Below are 18,640 nucleotides of genomic sequence, written 5' to 3'. Positions count from 1 at the left end.
GTGCTGCTGTCACTAACTGGAAACAGTTTAGTGATGTCTTGTTTGTAAAAGGTAGCTGTTCAATAAAGCTTTTTTTAAATATATATTTCTACTTTTTTTTTCTTTTTCTTTTTTTTAACCTGTTTGATTTTTGTGTCCAGCCTAATCTGAGCCAAAGTCCACCTCACTTTACAGTTGAATTGTGCAGTCATCATAATTTTTGCCTTGAGTTTAGATCATCAAGGTGGACTGGTGTTGATCAGACTGCAGGCAATCTGATGGAACAATGCGTTTAAGGTGGTGTAATACCATAGAGTGGAAATAGAGGGCAGTGTTGTGTATGGGAGTTCATAAATGAGCAGCACGGTAAGATTCTGGGAACGACTTCCCATCATTCATATATTGAGTCATCATTTTCCATACTGTACATAGGATGTATTTGGTAACTGACATTTCTGTTGATGAATGTTTTGGCATATAGAAAGGGATTGATCCTTTCCTGTCTTTTCATTAGTCTTTCAGGATATGAGGAGAAACAATAAGAAAGTTTCCAGTTTTAGCATACTGGAAACGCCAGAAAACCCCCTAAAACCAGGCCTGAGCCACCTCATTCATTTCCCATTTCTGATTAGATGCAGTTCATAAAATGGCTGGTATTTGGATATATTTTATTTAAGCCTCTATTATATCAAGAGCCTTTCTACAAACAAACGTTTTACAGCAGAGTAATATGCAACAAGAAGCCCATGTGGTTGCATTGGAATGGTTGCATCCACAGTAACGCAGCCTTTATTAAAAATTTGGATGACTGCACAGACTGCTCTGTTGCTGTTTTGTTTCAAGACATTTCAAAACATTTATTTCACTTGTCAATAATTGGGCAAGCTTACACTGAGTATGTTACATCTTCAAAATCTAAAGTGCATTACAAAGGTTATGGTGGCTGTGTCATTGTCGTCTTCCTGCTTTGATGTTTTTTCTTGTCGTGAAGCTTCATTGGTACACTAGACTTATAAAAACTCTTTTTGGAATGAGCATTCATTAATTTGGATTTAAGGACCTACAGTCAGACTGTAAACAGACATATTTACAGTTTGTAAATATTTTGACACCAGCATGATTTTGTAATTTGCCCCCTGTCCATCAGAGCCATTTTTAGAGGCATACATATAATGCACAGGGTGTGTTTCCTTATTTGTTAATTCCTGAAAAACTAAGCAGATGGAAGATCTGGAGCTGATTCCAACTTTTGGACTTGTATTGAGCAGTTGTTCAATTTTGAAGTCCAAAGAGGCATCGCTACAGTTTATTCAAGGAAGAAAAATGGATATTCTTCAATAGATCATTCAGTCACCTGAACTTGACGTAACAGAGGAAACTTTTCAGTTATTAACTACAAAACTGAACACAGAGAGACACACAAAAAAGCAGCAGCTGAACTGCTGCAGTAAAGGACTAGCAGATCAAGGAAGGAAACAATATTTAGTAATGTCCATGGTCGATGTCGTTGGCTGCAAGTGATTTCCATCCTGACACTAAAAACAATCCTGATAGTTATAATAATTTTAGTTTGCTTTTCGGTCTATAAACAATGTGTGTTTCCAGGGGGAGCTTAGTTCAATATATTTTTTTTGTTTAACCCCCTCAAAAATCTGTACTTACGCCACATATTGACTGTTTGATTTAAAGTGCACAATGCTGGTTCACAGAGGCTGCAAACAAACAAACAAACTCATGGTCCATATAATGGTCCAAATGGGTTTAAATGTGAAAGGTCTGAAAGGAATGTGATGGGACTGACCTTGTGTTCCTTGTTGCCTGTATGTTTCCTCCTCCAGAAGCCTGACTGACTAGCTGGCTGGCCGCCTGGCCATTTGGTTTCGCTTTTGTTTTCACCTGCACACACTTATACGCTGTCTTTGCACTCACACACACACTGTATACACACTGATGTCCTGATAACTACCCATACAAATCTCTGGTTTCACTACTTTATTTCATTAAACCACTCCACTGCCTCCTAAGATTAGGTGTGGTCTCCCTGTTTTTGTTATTCTTTTAAAGCGGGTTGCATCGAATGGGAGCTTGTCTGCACAAAAATCGGGGTCCAGTAAGTTTTCAAATGCTTGTTTGTACTGCTTTGTTAGGCTGCACCTGGTATTCTTGGGGTCACATCTTGTGTATACTTATTTTGGTTAGTTATTTCTTTTGACTTGCCTTTAGAAAAGGATTGAACAGAATATTGCTGCTTATTGTCATTTTACATGTATAATGTAATTTTGGGTGCTTCACACCAACTGTGGTGCAATAAAATATTATTTATTTGATCGTATTTATTATTCTTATGGTATCTATTATGTTTCTATTGTTCAGCACTTTGGTCAGCCTTGTGTGTTTTTAAAGTGCTATATAAATAAACAATGATGATGATGATGAAAATATAAATAGTAGACAGGAATAAATAGCAAACAGGATAAATATATACAAAAATAGGCACACAGAGAACAAGTTGCAAAGTGCTTGGAACTAATGCAAAGTAAAGACTTGATCTGAATAGAGTCCATGTATGAGTGGCCTGAGTGTTGCGGGGGTTACTCAGAGCATGGCTCAGATTAGTGAGGTGGTTGGGCAGGGTTGGGGTGTGGGCAGCCAATGATTTAATTACCCTGGGCCTGTTTTAAGAATGTTCAACTTCAGGTTATTTCCTCAGCACCAGTTCTCTACCTCTGCCCCGTACACTGTCTGATCTATATCACAGTGGTGTCATTGGCATGCTTGATGATGATGTTTGGTTGGGTGGGTTGGTTTACACTCGTATCTGTAGAGAGTGTACAGTAAGGGGGCTGAGAACGCAGCCCTGTGGGGAGCCGTGGTGCTCAGTGACAGTGAGGGGGAGAGGTGGGGCCAAGTCGGACTGACTGATGCCAGTTGGTGAGAAAGTGGGGGATCTGAAAATAGTCCAGTTTGGTGGTGAGGATTTCTGGGATTATGGTTTTGAAGCTTTAGTCCACCTTCCTGTTCTCCAGATGGCTCAGGCTCATAGACAGCCTCCATGAAGTCTTTGAGGCTGTCTATACCAGTCTTCTGAGGATGGGTATGATAGTGGAGGCCTTCAGACAGTTGGGAACAGTGGCATGAGTCAGGGAGAGGTTGAATAGCCTGATGAGGATCCCTGACAGTTCGTTCAACCAACTTTAACCACAGCCCCTGGGATGCTGTTGGGGCCAGCAGGTCGCCTGGGGTTCACTGCTCTCAGCCTCCTCATGACCTCGTGTTCCTGGAGGGAGAAGGGTGTGTGCTGGGTGAGGTGGGTGGCAGGGGAAGTGGGGGAGGGGTGGTCTCAAACTGAGCAAAGAAGGTATGAGCTCCTCTGCTAGTTTGAGGCTGCTGTCCAGGATATAGCTCTGGCCTTTGTGGTTGGTGAGGTTGTTCAGTGGTAACATTGGCTACCGTTAGCTTGCGAGGCAGATAGATAGGCCAGCACCAAGTGGACATGGCACCTAAGTGTAGTGAGCAGTGACTGTGTAATTCTGCTGTTATGGCACCAGTCCTGAAGCACATAAGCACAGACCACATGAGCACAGAGCTCACCACCCCTTCCCTTTGTGTGTTAATATTGTGAATTGGTTGTCTGAGTACTGGGCTGTGACCTATAACTGGTTTGGGGAGGCCTCATAGTCTAGAGTACTTATTGAATGTGACTATACCTAGAGGTGTAGCGCTATTTAAGTAGCAGAAAGCATCAGTTGTGTGCTCCAGTACACGCACATGTTTGTGTTATTTGTTTCTAAGGCTGTTAACAGTGGCAAAAGTGATAAAATCTCAGGTTGAATTTATGAACATGAAGTCATCCGTGTGATTATCTTCTAACAGTTATGGTATGCTGCTTAAGACTTCCTCCTCCCTGGAAGTGTATTGTCTTTTGCCACAGAGGTGACAAAAGTACAGACATTCTGTGCTTAAGTACAAGTACTGATTGTTGTAAAAGTTGAAGTACGGATTCACCTTCTTAACTCAACTAACAATGAAAAAGTATAGACTGAAACATGAAACATGCGCAAAGTAAGAAAGTAAAAAGTATCTCTTTGGAAGATGTTTCTACTACTGTTATGTTAATTTAATAATGACAATAAATGAGAATGCTAACTTTACTTTGGTTGAAATTTTAGTTCTAAATAATATACTCAGCTTGAATCACTTAGGTAGAAAATTAAACAGACTGAAGGTAGATTGCAGTGAATTAATCTAAGCATCATCAGCTTAACTTCAAAATAATCTCTGCAATATGTAGTGTACCTCACTCTGACCATGAAACCACAGCCACTGTGCACCTTTTAATTTTTTTAAAAGTTTCTAATGACTTTTTAACTTTTACAGATTCGGGAGACTCCGCCATTTTACAGTGGCTTGCAAAAGTATTTGGTCCCCTTGAACTTTTCCACATTTTGTCACATTGCAGCCACAAACATGAATCAGTTTTATTGGAATTCCACGTGAAAGACCAATACAAAGTGGTGTACACGAGAGAAGTGGAACAAAAATCATGCATGATTCCAAACATTTTTTACAAATAAACTGCAAAGTGGGGTGTGTGTGTAATTATTCAGCCCCCTGAGTCAATACTTTGTAGAACCACCTTTTGCTGCAATTACAGCTGCCAGTCTTTTAGGGTATGTCTCTACCAGCTTTGCACATCTACAGACTGAAATCTTTGCCAATTCTTCTTTGCAAAACAGCTCCAGCTCAGTCAGATTAGATGGACAGTGTTTGTGAACAGCAGTTTTCAGATCTTGCCACAGATTCTCGATTGGATTTAGATCTGGACTTTGACTGGGCCATTCTAACACATGGACATGTTTTGTTTTAAACCGTTCCATTGTTGCTCTGGCTTTATGTTTAAGGTCGTTGTCCTGCTGGAAGGTGAACCTCCGCCCCAGTCTCAAGTCTTTTGCAGACTCCAAGAGGTTTTCTTCCAAGATTGCCCTGTATTTGGCTCCATCCATCTTCCCATCAACTCTGACCAGCTTCCCTGTCCCTGCTGAAGAGAAGCACCCCCAGAGCATGATGCTGCCACCACCATATTTGACAGTGGGGATGGTGTGTTCAGAGTGATGTGCAGTGTTAGTTTTCCACCGCACATAGCGTTTTGCATTTTGGTCTCATCTGACCAGAGCACCTTCTTCCACATGTTTGCTGTGTCCCCCACATGGCTTGTGGCAAACTGTAAATGGGACTTCTTATGGTTTTCTGTTAACAATGGCTTTCTTTTTTCCACTCTTCCACAAAGGCCAACTTTGTGCAGCGCACGACTAATAGTTTTCCTATGGACAGATTCCCCCACCTGAGCTGTAGATCTCTGCAGCTCGTCCAGAGTCACCATGGACCTCTTGGCTGCATTTCTGATCAGCGCTTTCCTTGTTCGGCCTGTGAGTTTAGGTGGACGGCCTTGTCGTGGTAGGTTTACAGTTGTGCCATACTCCTTCCATTTCTGAATGATCGCTTGAACAGTGCACCGTGAGATGTTCAAGGCTTGGGAAATCTTTTTGTAGCCTAAGCCTGCTTTAAATTTCTCAATAACTTTATCCCTGACCTGTCTGGTGTGTTCTTTGGACTTCATGGTGTTGTTGCTCCCAATATTCGCTTAGACAACCTCTGAGGCCGTCACAGAGCAGCTGTATTTGTACTGACATTAGATTACACACAGGTGCACTCTATTTAGTCAGTAGCACTCATCAGGCAATGTCTATGGGCAACTGACTGCACTCAGACCAGAGGGGGCTGAATAATTACGCACACCCCACTTTGCAGTTATTTATTTGTAAATAACTAAGTTTCTGATAGTAATTTAACATTCGATAAACAGATAAATAATGTGATCAAGACCAGCTTCTTTCAACTCCGCGTACTTGCAAAGGTGAAGCCATTTCTCTGCTTCAGATACTTTGAGAAAGCATCCCATGCCTTTATTTCATCTCGCCTTGACTTCTGCAACAGCCTCTACTCTGGTGTTACTTCGTCATCTATTGGCCAACTACAGCTGGTTCAAAATGCTGTGGCAAGGCTTCTGACTGGCAAGCGGAAGTGAGAGCACATATCCCCTATATACTTGCCTCGCTACACTGGCTGCCAGTAAGTTTTCAAATTAATTTTAAAATCTTGACACTTTTAAAACATTGCATGGACTAGCTCCTATATATCTTTCTGATCTTTTAAATTGGTACACTCCAGCGAGATCTTTGAGGTCCGCGGACCAAATGCTTCTAGCTGTCCCTAGGTCTAGATTACAACACAGAGGAGATCGGGCTTTTGCTGTGACTACCCCGAAACTGTGGAATAAACATATCAGGACCTCTCCAACACTAGATACTTTTAAAACTTGTTTAAAGACCCATTTTTACTCTTTGGCTTTTTTTTTAAAAATTACTATTCTGTATGAGTCTGTCATTATTTTATTCTTATTATTTTCTTATCTTATTTATCTGATTATTCTATTGTACAGTACTTTGGCCAACAGTTGTTGTTTTTTAAAAGTGCTATATAAATAAAATTGATTTGATTTATTTTCTATTCCTCATTGATAATACTAGTATTTTATTAGTATTTTGAGCTGGGGGGGGGGGGGGGGGGGGGGGGGGTTGTGTTAGGCACAGACACAATAATACTGCAGTATGACGGCCACCCTTGTTGTCCTTGTTGCCTGTATCATATCCCCCAGGTAATTAGTGGGTGGAGCTGACCTGACATCTGACCTGGGCAGCTGGAGCCCAGGGCATTTCTCACATCCATTCCCTTCACTCAGAAATTGCATGTGTGTTGGCAACCATTCATAGTTTATTTACTTTATTTAACTAAACCATTTGTTGCATTCTTTAGAGCTGATTTCTGACAAAGGGTTAAGTCACATCTAAAAGGTGTTCTTATCTAGTAATTGTTTCACGCATGTTTTAAAGGAAAAAAAATTACCTCTGTCTTTTTTGTAAACTCATAGATTTGGCCTAGGGCATATTATTCTATGCCCTACTGGCTCTGAAGACTGCATCTCAAACGATGACATTTTGCTAACATGATTTCTTACATCTCTTCCCGTACTTGGCCCTCCTCTGCCCAAGATGCTGTCTGTTTTTTAAAATGTCTCCAAGACATTGTTATTGATTTTTGCCCTGTCAGCCTATATTAAATTTGTCATCTAGTGAAGAAGGCCAGGCCATGGCGGGGGCGTAAGAACACGAAGAAGGAGATTAGATTAGTTAAACCCAACCCAAAGTGTCTAATTTCACATGAGTGTGTAAGTAATCTCACAGTTTTTATTCAACCATGGGACAACATGCTCCATACTGGGAACTTTGATCTCTGAAGCAAACTGCTGCACAGGGCGTCGGTGTATTCAAGTGCCACTGGGAATTGTCTCATTGTAAATGTTTTGTTTTGAATTAGTGCTTTACTATGCAGTAAAGCACTATATGGTGACAATGTATGCTTTAAGTGATGCGATGTGTTAAAAAAAATGTCTGCGCACAGTGCGCCCCTTTAAAAGGTGCTCTGAGGCTACTTCTGGTCGCATTCAGGGTGGTCATCACTGCCAAGGTCTACTGTCGAGGTTTCCGGTTGTCCACGAAGGCAACACTGGTCCTGCGGAGGTTCGGGGAAGCGCATCTGAAGCGCGTTCACGTTTCCATACACACAAACACGCGCGCAGGCCATAGCAGCACACCGGGAGCATCCCTGAGAGGAGGGAGCGCTCGTTTTGGTTTACCATCTGGAAGAATCGCTGTATTAGCTTCTGTCGAGCTTGATTAAAGACTTTCTCTGACGACGCATAATGATCCCGGGCTCTGCCGGGCGCCGTGGATGCTGAGGCGTGCACAGAAATCCACAGTGGGTCGGGTAAAGGACCCCCGTGTCTCCTCCAGCAGAAGCAGCAAGCCCGAGACGGAATGTCAAGTAGCCCCGAAGAAAGTCACTCCAGGGGCGGCGGCTCCAACCGTGACTTAAAGACGGCCTCTTCGAGCAGCACGTCCCTCGAGGATGGAAATCCACCACCGCTGCACCAAAACCGTATACGCCAGGTGGGTGTCTGTCCGCAGCCTGCTCTCTGCACTAGCTGGCCCAGTCAGCCGTGTAACGAGCAGTCCAAAGCGCTGATGCTGATGCTGCTGATGATGCTGTGCGCCTAGGCAGAGCGGTCATAGGCGTTGCCGTGCTTTATCACATCGGCGCTGCCGAGAAGACAGATTTTCCTATGATGCTGCATAAACTGTGTTTAAATTAGCTGTTAATAATAGAAAAGCTCCTCAACCATCTGTTTTGATAAGCGACGTAGAGGGACGTGCTTCAGCATTGTGTGATAACAGGCCAACTGTGCCAGTTGTTATGGCCGTCAAAATAAACACCACCAGGTCTGCTCTGGTCGAGGGGCTTCAGTGAAGAATGTTTACATGTTATCATTTACCACTGAAAGTTTACTGTCTGGATCGGCCATATCATGACACACTGCAAGTTGTTTATAGTTCTGAATATTTGCTTGATTAGTTTGAACTTCAGATGTGATTTTTCTTTTTTCCAAATATTTGTAGGTCCATAGACTTGTGTCTGAGACTCTCAAGCTCTTGAAATGACACGCATACACTGTATGTGATATCTGCAACAACCTCACATAGAGTGCTGTGCAAAAGTCTCCACTCATTTCTTTACATTTCACTAAAAAGATGGGAAATACAGTAAGCTCAGCAATTTATTGAAACATGCAAACAGACAGAGGTAGTGAGCTTGAATGTCAATTTTGGCATGGGCACCTTTATTCTTCCATAAAGCCTGAACTCTCTTAGGCAGCTTTCTGGTCATTTCTAAGTAGTCTTCAGGAATAGTTTTCCAGGCTTCATGAAGGACATTCAAATCTTCGTTTTTAGACGTTGGCTGCTTTTTGCTCTGTTCTCTGTCAAGATCCGCACTATTTCAATAATTGAGGTCTGGGCCCTGGGGAGGTCAATCCAGGATTGATTCTCTTCCATTGTATGTTATTCTACCCAGGTGTACACACTGGCATACAGTAAAATACTGTATGTCAGTGTGTTTGGGATCCTTGTCATGCTGGAAAATGAAGTCATTTCCAATCAGATGCTGTGCAGATGGTATTGCATGGTGGATTTTATGTGTGTCAAACTGTTTGGTCATTGGTATTTTTTGTAGATTCAGGTAAAGAAATAGAACATGTTATAGTAAGGCACTTTGCTTATGTTTGAGTGCTTTATAGTTCAGTGTTTTTGTTAAATGGCTTAATACTAAAAAAAAAAAAATTCCTTTTAAACATTTGTATGAAAATGGTCAGGTATAAGGACTGGACTGGATGGAAAAAGAAGCCAATATCCAAGAAAAACACTGAAAAACCTCCAGGAAGCCTGCAGAACTATTGCCCAGGACCACTTTAAAAATTACATGAAAGTATGGCTCCTTGAAAACAAAATATTAAGAAATGAGGGGATGGCTCAAGACTTACAGACTAACAGTACTGTTTATTTATCACTAAGTTCTAGATTTACTTTTATGAGTACACATGCTAGTAATATATAGAGTCCCTTTATCTATATCCAAAAGTCAATTTTCATAAATTTTCAGTATGAACAAGAAAATGGATGTAAAGCGTTACCATCTAGGCCTGATCATGCAATGTGTGTTTGGCTGCTCGGTGGAAGTGAGTCAGGAGATGGCAGAGGGTTGTTTCCTGTCTCAGTGCACTCTCTGAGGCTAATGTGATTTCAGTAATGGACTGTGGTGCTACATGTACACTTGCACACACAGACACACACTTAGACCCTTCTTTTGGGGTGGGGCCTTTGAGCTCAGATACTTGAATTACCCCGGAGGTTTTGTTTTTTTATAATTAAATGGCACTGAAATATCAAACGCCGCACTGCTCATCCGTGTGCTTGCTTGTTCGTGGTCAACTAATCACATCGTCTACAGGTTTACTATAGTTAGTTTAAAATAAATGCAATTTGCATACTTATGCTGATGTGCTCCACAATGAAAGCAGAAAATAGATTTCTTAATTTTCAGATAACAAACTGGATTCACGTTTAGGCCTCTAAACAGGCTGTGACACTCAAAGCTTGTTTAGAGGCTAAACTGGTACAATAAGCCACACCTTACAGCTTGAGGCTGTATGACACTGACCTATTGATTTCCAATATATAGTGCTTAACAAATTTATTAGACCATCACCCACTTTACATTTTACACCACAGTTGCACTAAATCATTGGAACTGGTAATGACTAAAACTAATTTCACATACATGTAATCATTAATACACCAGTATGTGCAAGCCCTTTAACTCATATATTTTTAATGCTAAAATATGAATTTTTACAGTTTTAGGTGGTCTAATAAATTTGATTAGCACTGTGTACGTACAATCATTTGAAAAACAAGTTTTCACAGGTCTCTGAGGATCAAATCTACAAAAAAATAAATGAATCAAGGTGTTGCAATGGGCCAAAGTACAAACCTCCACCTGATGGAAATGATGTGGTGAGAGAGCGCTGTATAAAGAAGAGCTTGCAAGCCTCAGCAAAGCAAAGAAGAGTGGAGATCTTTCACAACAATATACTGCTAAAAGATTACTTTAACTTTTTGCTCCTTAAGGTGGTTCCACAAGTTAGTGAATCATAACAGGACTGCATGGAGTCCTGTTAAAACAGTTTTTCACATGACTGTATATTACTTTTTTATTTTATTTTTTTTACAGAGAAAAATGTAGGAAAAGATGCCTGAGGCAATGATGAGTAACGAATTGTTCAGTAGAGTGCACTGGGTGCATAATGCACCACAGCTGAGCAAACAGTGGTGCAAAATCAAAATACTTTATATAGTCAGTATGCCCAAAACACAAAAAGATATTACAAATCTTTGAAAACTTGTGTTGGAAGTTGATTCAGGTTTCTGTGTATCGTTATGAATGACTCTGATATTCACTTTCTTCACCCCCTGCTTTGGTCCCATCTAACTCCTGAGTCTTGTTCTTGCTTTATGTTGGACTCTCTTCACCAGCAAGCTTCTGCATTCTTTGTCTGCCATTTTGTTAGGGCACACTGGTTTTATCAAAGCCTTTTTATATCTGCTGTTGCTGGAAATGGCTTTAATGAGCACAGTGAAAATTAAGTATCCTAAATGCGCATGGGCCAGCAAGGAGAGGTACAGAGCGAGTTCTTATGTGAAGGCAAATCATGTGATACGTGTGATAATTTTACTCACCGTGAGTATAAAAAATAGCACATTTTGGCCTCTTGGGATACATCACTTTAACTTGCAAGAAAGACTATGGCACATCAAAGGGATACTGTCCAATTAATAGGCTTTTGGCACAAAGAGTACACTTGTCTTGTCTTGTTGTCTTGCAAGTGTGAAAAAGCATCTAGCTGAGTGGATACTCTTGATTTTATCTGTTAAATACATCAGAAAATGTCTTTCTAATAACGATACCTTGGTTTATGGAGGACTTTAAGGTGTCAGAAGAAACAGGATTGACTGCAGGAACGATTCTTGTGTTTTTCTAAACTGAACTTTCAAAGATTTTAATCCTGCAACCAAACTTTGTTTCATCTCCAGTGTACTTTCCAAACCACAGATAGACAATATGCGCAAAACTTTAAAAAAAGCAAGTTGACATGAATAAATGTAATATATTACAGCACTTTAATGTTTAATCTTATGAATAATCGAAATCTTATCGTTGAGCTGGAGTTCACTAAAACAATAAAACAGCTCTGTCACAAAAGGAGAACATGACTAAGGGAGACTGGGATGTGAAGATCTTATTTTCAGGTCTAAAAATACTCCTGTCTCTCTCGTGATTGTCCTGGAGAGAAATCGCTTTTTCCCAGCCAAATGGCTTTGTGTCCATGTCTCTGCGCTCACTGCAATGGACCAATGTCACTGTTCATTTGCACGCTACTCTGAGCTGTTGTTAAATGATTGCTTTCTGCAGTGTACTCCCTCCTCTATCTGAAAGATATGTGGAGTGCGTCAAAATATGTAAACTACTTTCCTGGGCTCGAATAGTAGATTCTTAGGAACAGAGATTGATTCTACTAGATTTTATGTTCATTGCAGTCTAAGACAAGTCAAGGAGCTATTTGAACCTTTTTGCTTTGGTGGAAAAATGCTGCTCCCCATGTAGATACAGATATAAAACCCAGAAAAGCGTAATGCCTTCATTTTATATCCAACGATGATGGGTTTAGGCAGCTTGACCTGTTTTTTATTCAGGACTTGATATGAAGGTCCTATTTCAAGTGTCAAGCCCTGTCGCTGCATGCTCCTTTCTTTTGACACCTTTTCTTGCGCTGCGTTCCCTCTCCACTTTCTTTTCTGGTTGCCAGTTGTCTTTTCTCCTCGAGAGCCTTGCTTTCTCGTTCTTTCCTCTTTAAAGGGGTTTGACTCTTTAGGTTGGTTTTCTCCTTGTCTTTTTGGCTGCCTTCCCTACCCATCTCTCATTACCCAGCAAAATACCCCCCCCCCCACACACACACACACACTGCTTTTGCCCTGCACTCCTCTCCACTAGTTCCTACACTCATGTCCTGATGTGCAAGGAGGTCAGATTACACTGCAGCCTTTGACATTTTCAGCTTTCTCTTTTCCGCCTCTCTGTCTGTTGCTTTTATGCCTTTCTGTTTTTGCCTGCCTGTCTATCTGTCTGTCTTTTCCCACTGGGAGTCTCATGATGGGACTCTGCAGGAAGGGAGTCCTAATGGAGCCAAGATCTTCATTACATTACTTCAGAACAGCTACATCAATGTACACCCACATATAACCACTGGAAACGTTTGGGGTCAAATACTCTATATTCATTCAAATTGCTAAACGCACATGTAGGTAAAGCATTAAACTGTATATTAGTATTTACCAGAGGCTTAACAGCACATTCCTGATTATAAATTCATGCAAAAACCTGTAAATGACTGCAGGTCAACAACTCCAGTACCCTATGGTTGTCAAATGCCATTAACAATTTATAATGTGGGCTTAATGCTTCCAGATTATTTCTGTATAGATATGATTCAGCAGGATACAGCTGTCAATTACACTTTCTCACTATTCATATACTATACCATCAGCAAAATGGCACATTACTGCATCATCTTTCGGATTAACCAGTTCGTCACTCAGTCTGTCAAATGTTAATTTTGAGATTTTGAGAATTAGTAAAGTGTTTTGTTTTTTAACAAAAAATGTAAAGCTGCTTTTTTCTTGTAATTTGTTGATATAATACAAGGAAAATGATTTATGTTTTTGTAGTTTGGAGCTTTTGGACCAACACAACACAACAATAGAATAGAATACAGAATGCTTATTGTAATTTTCACTACTTATATTCTGAATAATTTATTTTTGCCAACTGGTTAATTGTTAATTGAAACATTTTACTAGTACCAATTATTTTTAAATACTGACACCTAGCTTTAGTCAATTATTGTCAAAGAGCAAGTAATTAGAAAAATGTTCTCCAAATACAGATGAGCCACATTGCTGGTGAGCTCTGATGCAATGTACAAGCAATACACATGAGTGTTGTGTTTCAGTACTAGGTAATGGTGATACTGTGTAGAGAAATCCATTGGTATTCCTGTCCAAGATCCAAAATCCAAAGAGCACATGAGCATGTCTATACTGGGGTACAAACAACACCCTGACTCAACCTCACAGCTAGCTTGGGTGCCCTATTTACATCTGACACCATCTTTTCCTGGCATGTTTTTTCCTTATAGATGTTTCAAGGAGAGAGATAGCATCACTTGATGTGTAATACCTCACCATCATTTTTACAAAATGTTGCAGACTGAAACAGATGAAATTATAAGGAGAAAACTTGAGAGAATATCAGCCCGAGTATAAGAAAAGCTAACAACACTATGTAAATATTGTATCCCTTGAAATGTGTCCTCTGCTTCATAGAGGACAGGTGTTTTTGGACCAAGGCAGTGAGAAGCATTTAGAAGTTAATTATTTATAATGACCTTATAAGGCTGATTCCCGTTAGAGAGAAATAGAAGGCGGGGGCAAGAGCAGGGTGTGGTTAGTGATCAATGGACTTCTCAGAAGCTCAGACATATCTATGTAAATGTGCACTCTCCCCAGCCGTCAGCTCCTTCCTAATGCTCCTTCTCTCCACTTCTCTTGCATCAAATTTAAGTTGGGTAAGCAAAGGTTTTCTCATAGGAAACGCATCAAAGCTTTTGACTGTGTTGCTGAGAATAGTTTGCTGATCGAACTGAATGTTCACACGCACAATCATGTACGTGCACATACGCACAGCAGCATGTTGCTTTTTTTTCACAAACCGAGGAAGATGACACAACCTGTGACCCACCTTCTAACTCATGCAGCAGTTACATTAGAGTTAAGTCTGACATTTGTGCTTTTATTATGTGTCACTTAGGTCTAACATTTTCCTTTCTGAACTGGTATGGTTATAGATCTAAAAAGCGGCTGAAAAAAGTGGCGATACAATAAAGTGAATTCTTCCCCCATTTGTTTTGTTTTCTTTGTCGCCATCTCACAGTTTTGTTTTTTATGTCTGTCTTACTAATTGTCTGCATTGTTCTTTTTCTCTGTGTGATGGCATCACGGCATCACTCAGCATTCCTGCATGACTGTGCGCTGCAGCAGATTTTAGGTCACACGCTTCATTATTCATAACACATTCAGATTGGAGGTGAAATCAGTTTCTGCCTCAATACCCTTTGTCATCTGACACAGCACTCTGTCATCATTTTGTTATTCTAGCATATCAAGAAATCAGTGAACTTTAAAGAAAAGGTGCAGAAAATTTACAATACAGATAATTTTCCAATTCTATATTAGCTGTAGGGGTGAATGTGAGCATGAATGCATGTCTTTCTCTATGTGTAAGCCCTGCAATTGATAGGCAATCTGTAAAGGGTGTGCCCTTCCCCTTGACCTGTAACAGCTAGGATAGGCTTCAACCCCCCCCCAACCCACCCCTGAGACCGTGAATTGGATAAGCAGTTAAGAAAATAAGTGGATGCTTGGATGTTTATTGTGTCCAATTTTGAGTCAGTTTTGACTCATATCAAGACATACAGAAAGAAAGATACAGAAAGATGTGTTATTGATGATTGCAGGCAGCCGCATTTAAATTATTGAAGGTCATTTTTCATCCTTCTTTTTCAGTGAGCTGCTGTCATTGATGACACACCACGTAATTTGAAGTGTGAACCTACTGAAACAAGGTGCCAGCTGCAGAAGCATTATACTGCATTAGAGATCATACAGCATAATATCCAGTGACACAGCAGATGTTAAATGTAAGTTCAAATGTAAGCCTATGTAATGTTACCTGAGAAATTTTAAATAGCAGGTAAAATAACAGCTAAACACTTTGATTTCAAAAATAACTAAACTAACCCAACCTTGTAATTTATCAGGAGCTGCACAATATTGTCACATAATAAAAAAGAAAAATATTTTCTCGTTGGAAGGTTTTTAGCCAGCCGTGCTTTTTTTATTCTATAACTGCATCAGGAATTTTCCTTCACTGTTTGTGCGTCCTTTCATATGGTGTGCAACTAGTCAGTACTCCATCAACTCCCGGTGAGGCCATTTGATTATATTTGGGTTGCACATCACCAGCTGCTAGTATCTCCTCATTGTTCTTGACTGTGATTCTGCCTTAAGTGGCAAAACATGTTTGTCATTTCCATGTTTAGCACCTTTAGCAAAAGGTGGAACCTTTAGTTCCACCTTTAGGAACAAATGTTTTGCATATTTTTCCAGAGTTTGTTGGTGGTTGTTCCAGTAGCTGACACATACTCTTACTGTCAGAGATGTCCGGGCTTGTTTTGTTGTGTGTACTAGGGAATCTAAAGTAACGCTTGTACTAGGCGTTACTATAGCAATGACATGTCATGCTGTGACACTTGTGGTTGTAACGCAGGAGTGGGTTGATGGTTTAATTCCTGGCTGCTTCAGGTTGCATGACAAATATCCTTGAGCAGGATACTAACCCCGAGGTGCTCTCATTGGAGAATAAATGTGTGTGAATGTTAGATAGAAAGCACTTACGTCGTAAGTAGAGCTGGGCGATAGAACGATAACGATATGTACCGCGATATAACTTTTACTCGATAGAGAAATTAAGCTATCGCGATAGACCTCGCCGCTCTTGTCCTCTTAAAAAAAAAAGAAAAAAAAGAACAGCCAATCCAAACTAAGTAGCGCAGAGCCGAACCAATCACAGCCGCAGCGTCACGTCGCGTGACTTGTTACGTACAGCACAAGTGCCAAGCCGCACGTGTGTTTGTTTGGGAAGCAGCCAGCGGGTAATGGAGGAAATGAGTGTGCCGACTAGAAAAATCAACCGAGCGTGACCGAAGAGAAAACAGATGATGGTTCCAACGCCGGAGAGATTGTCGAACGGAAGAGCCATAGAAGTTCCGTAGTGTGAAGGTATTTCGGCTATTTCAAGTCTGACAAAAAACAGAGTAGCATGCACTGTAAATTGTGCCGAAAGCAAGTCTGGAAATACAATAAACTGGTGCATGCGTCACACTGTGCGCCACGTTATTGTTTCGGTGAAATGAATTTCTACAATACTGTTACTGTTAATTCTACTCTCTGCAGTGTTTAAATGCTTACATATACACAGTTACTGTCCCTCCACACATACGACTCGGTTCTGCTTCTATGCCCCAGCTTTGTTTACTTTTTCCCACCGAGGCTTCTAGACTTCTGATTGGCCAACATTTCTGCACGGTTAGGAATCTAGCGCCACCTGCTGCTTTGGCATGTTCATAGCAGCGTTTTCCTTCATTTCTGCCTTTATGTGTGGACGGGATTATTTTTTAAAACGAAAACGGAAAATCTCCGTTTTCAAAAATACCCGTGTACGTGTGGACGTAGCCTCAGTCTCTGACTGGAAGCGCTAATTCGTCATTCAGCTTTTGTCAGACTAAAGTAACTTAAAACTGTTTGAAAACCTAAGCTATACAACAAGGAGAGATTGAGAATTTCCTTTTAGTTCTCAGTTTATTTGATATTGATAAAAGTTAGTCAGTTTTGTCTGTTCTTCTGTAAAACAAACTAAGATTTATTTTTAGAATTAATATTTTGTTTCTAAGTGGAATTGACAATTTAGTCTGTTTCGTTTGTTCTATTTTGAAACTTAAACGCTTTAGCGGCTGCCTTTTGTGTAGTTTGCAATATTTGCCTTTATTTATCTGAAAAAGTCTCATGTTCCTTAAGTACATCTACCCTGTTGAACTTATTATGGGAAATAAATATTTAAATAAAAACAAGCTGCTGATTATTTCACATTTTACTTGTGAGCAACGGCACATTTAAATCTTACAAATATAGTTATTTGGCTTATATCGTGATAGATATCGTTATCGCCTGAAATGAAAAAAACATATCGTGATATGAAAAAATCTCATATCGCCCAGCTCTAGTCGTAAGTGTTTTCTATGGGTGAATGAGGCAAGTTGTAAAGCACTTGGAATGCTCAGACTGAGTAGAAAAGCGGTATATAAGAACCAGACCATTTATACTTTTATATCACGTAAAAAAATTACACAGGTTATCCCCAACATTATCCCAGCTGATATGATGTTGCATTGTTACTTTGTGCAATACGGTGCTGAAACCAGGTATCTTGTTAGGTGATGTCATTTGTTAGGTAAATGTGTGAACCACTAGGCTGTGGAGCCACACATAGCTAGGGACTCTATGGCTTGAACTTATACTTCAGTATTTAGTATACAAAACTACAGACTTTTGTTGTGATAACTGGTATATTGTACTACTTAACATTGATAACATCCTATAATAGGATGGGAGTCTCTTTCAAGTATTTATTTTCCATTTGCCTCAAGGCCTCTTTTTAATTAAAATGAAAAGCAAGATGACATCATGTGTTCCCAAGGGACTTGGGTAGAACTTCAAAGAGGGGAAAAGGGGAAAGCTATAAATTCAGGTACTGGCCATTTGCAAGGTACTGTAGCGGCTATCTTACCAACCCTCATCTATCACAGGGAGGCAGTGAATGTTGGTTGTAGCTGGAGGCATTGCATTGTACTGATGGCTTTTACATATAACACTTCATAAACCCTGGCATCAGTTACGGGAAGTGAATAATGAATTTATTGACGTGAGCAGTTGCTTACACTGCATTACTGGCCATCTAGCTTTTCTTAAAGTGTTCATAATTTATTTGGGAAAAGAAAGAAGTTGAAGGTTGTGGCATTGTGTAACAAAAAATAAAAGCTTAAGCAATCAGTTAATGTAGCACTGCTGTTTGCCTTTAGTGTTGCTGCCTGTCTGTGAGGGTGTGTGTATTGGGGGCTTTAGTGCGGTTGCACAACACTAACAAACAAATGGAGCAAGTCATGTTACGTGTAAATGAGCTGAGTGACTAATGAGATTTTTCCATTTTGTGCTTCATTTGCAACAGGGTGTGGTCCTTTTGACTTCCTCTTTCTTCATTTGACTTTCTCTTTATATAATAATGTATCAAGGTTATGTCATGTCTACAATGTGCCCTTCTATTCAATCTCATCTCATTTCAGCCCCTCCCACCAAGCATCCGAGTTTTATTTCTTAGTGTGTGTTTGGGTGTGGCATGATCTGGAGTCTTAACTGCCTGC

At 40.3% G+C, this 18,640-nt stretch overlaps 1 protein-coding gene across 1 annotated transcript in view; it reads left to right on the top strand.

Annotated features, from left to right (window-relative positions):
* The first annotated feature begins 7,685 nt into the window (after positions 1-7,685).
* Positions 7,686-18,640, top strand: part of ank2a (ankyrin 2a, neuronal) — a 91,826-nt gene continuing 80,871 nt past the window's right edge. Inside the window, exon 1 of the mRNA XM_085357011.1 lies at positions 7,686-8,045. Coding sequence (XP_085213137.1) covers positions 7,914-8,045 — 132 coding nt within the window. The 5' untranslated portion in view covers positions 7,686-7,913. The remainder of the gene's footprint in view (positions 8,046-18,640) is intronic.

Source organism: Diplotaxodon limnothrissa, linkage group LG6 (assembly GCF_057381915.1).
Source record: "Diplotaxodon limnothrissa isolate DT_005_m linkage group LG6, D_limnothrissa_male_GT1.1, whole genome shotgun sequence".
NCBI classification, from domain to species: domain Eukaryota; kingdom Metazoa; phylum Chordata; class Actinopteri; order Cichliformes; family Cichlidae; genus Diplotaxodon; species Diplotaxodon limnothrissa.
This window is presented reverse-complemented; position numbering and strand designations above follow the sequence as displayed.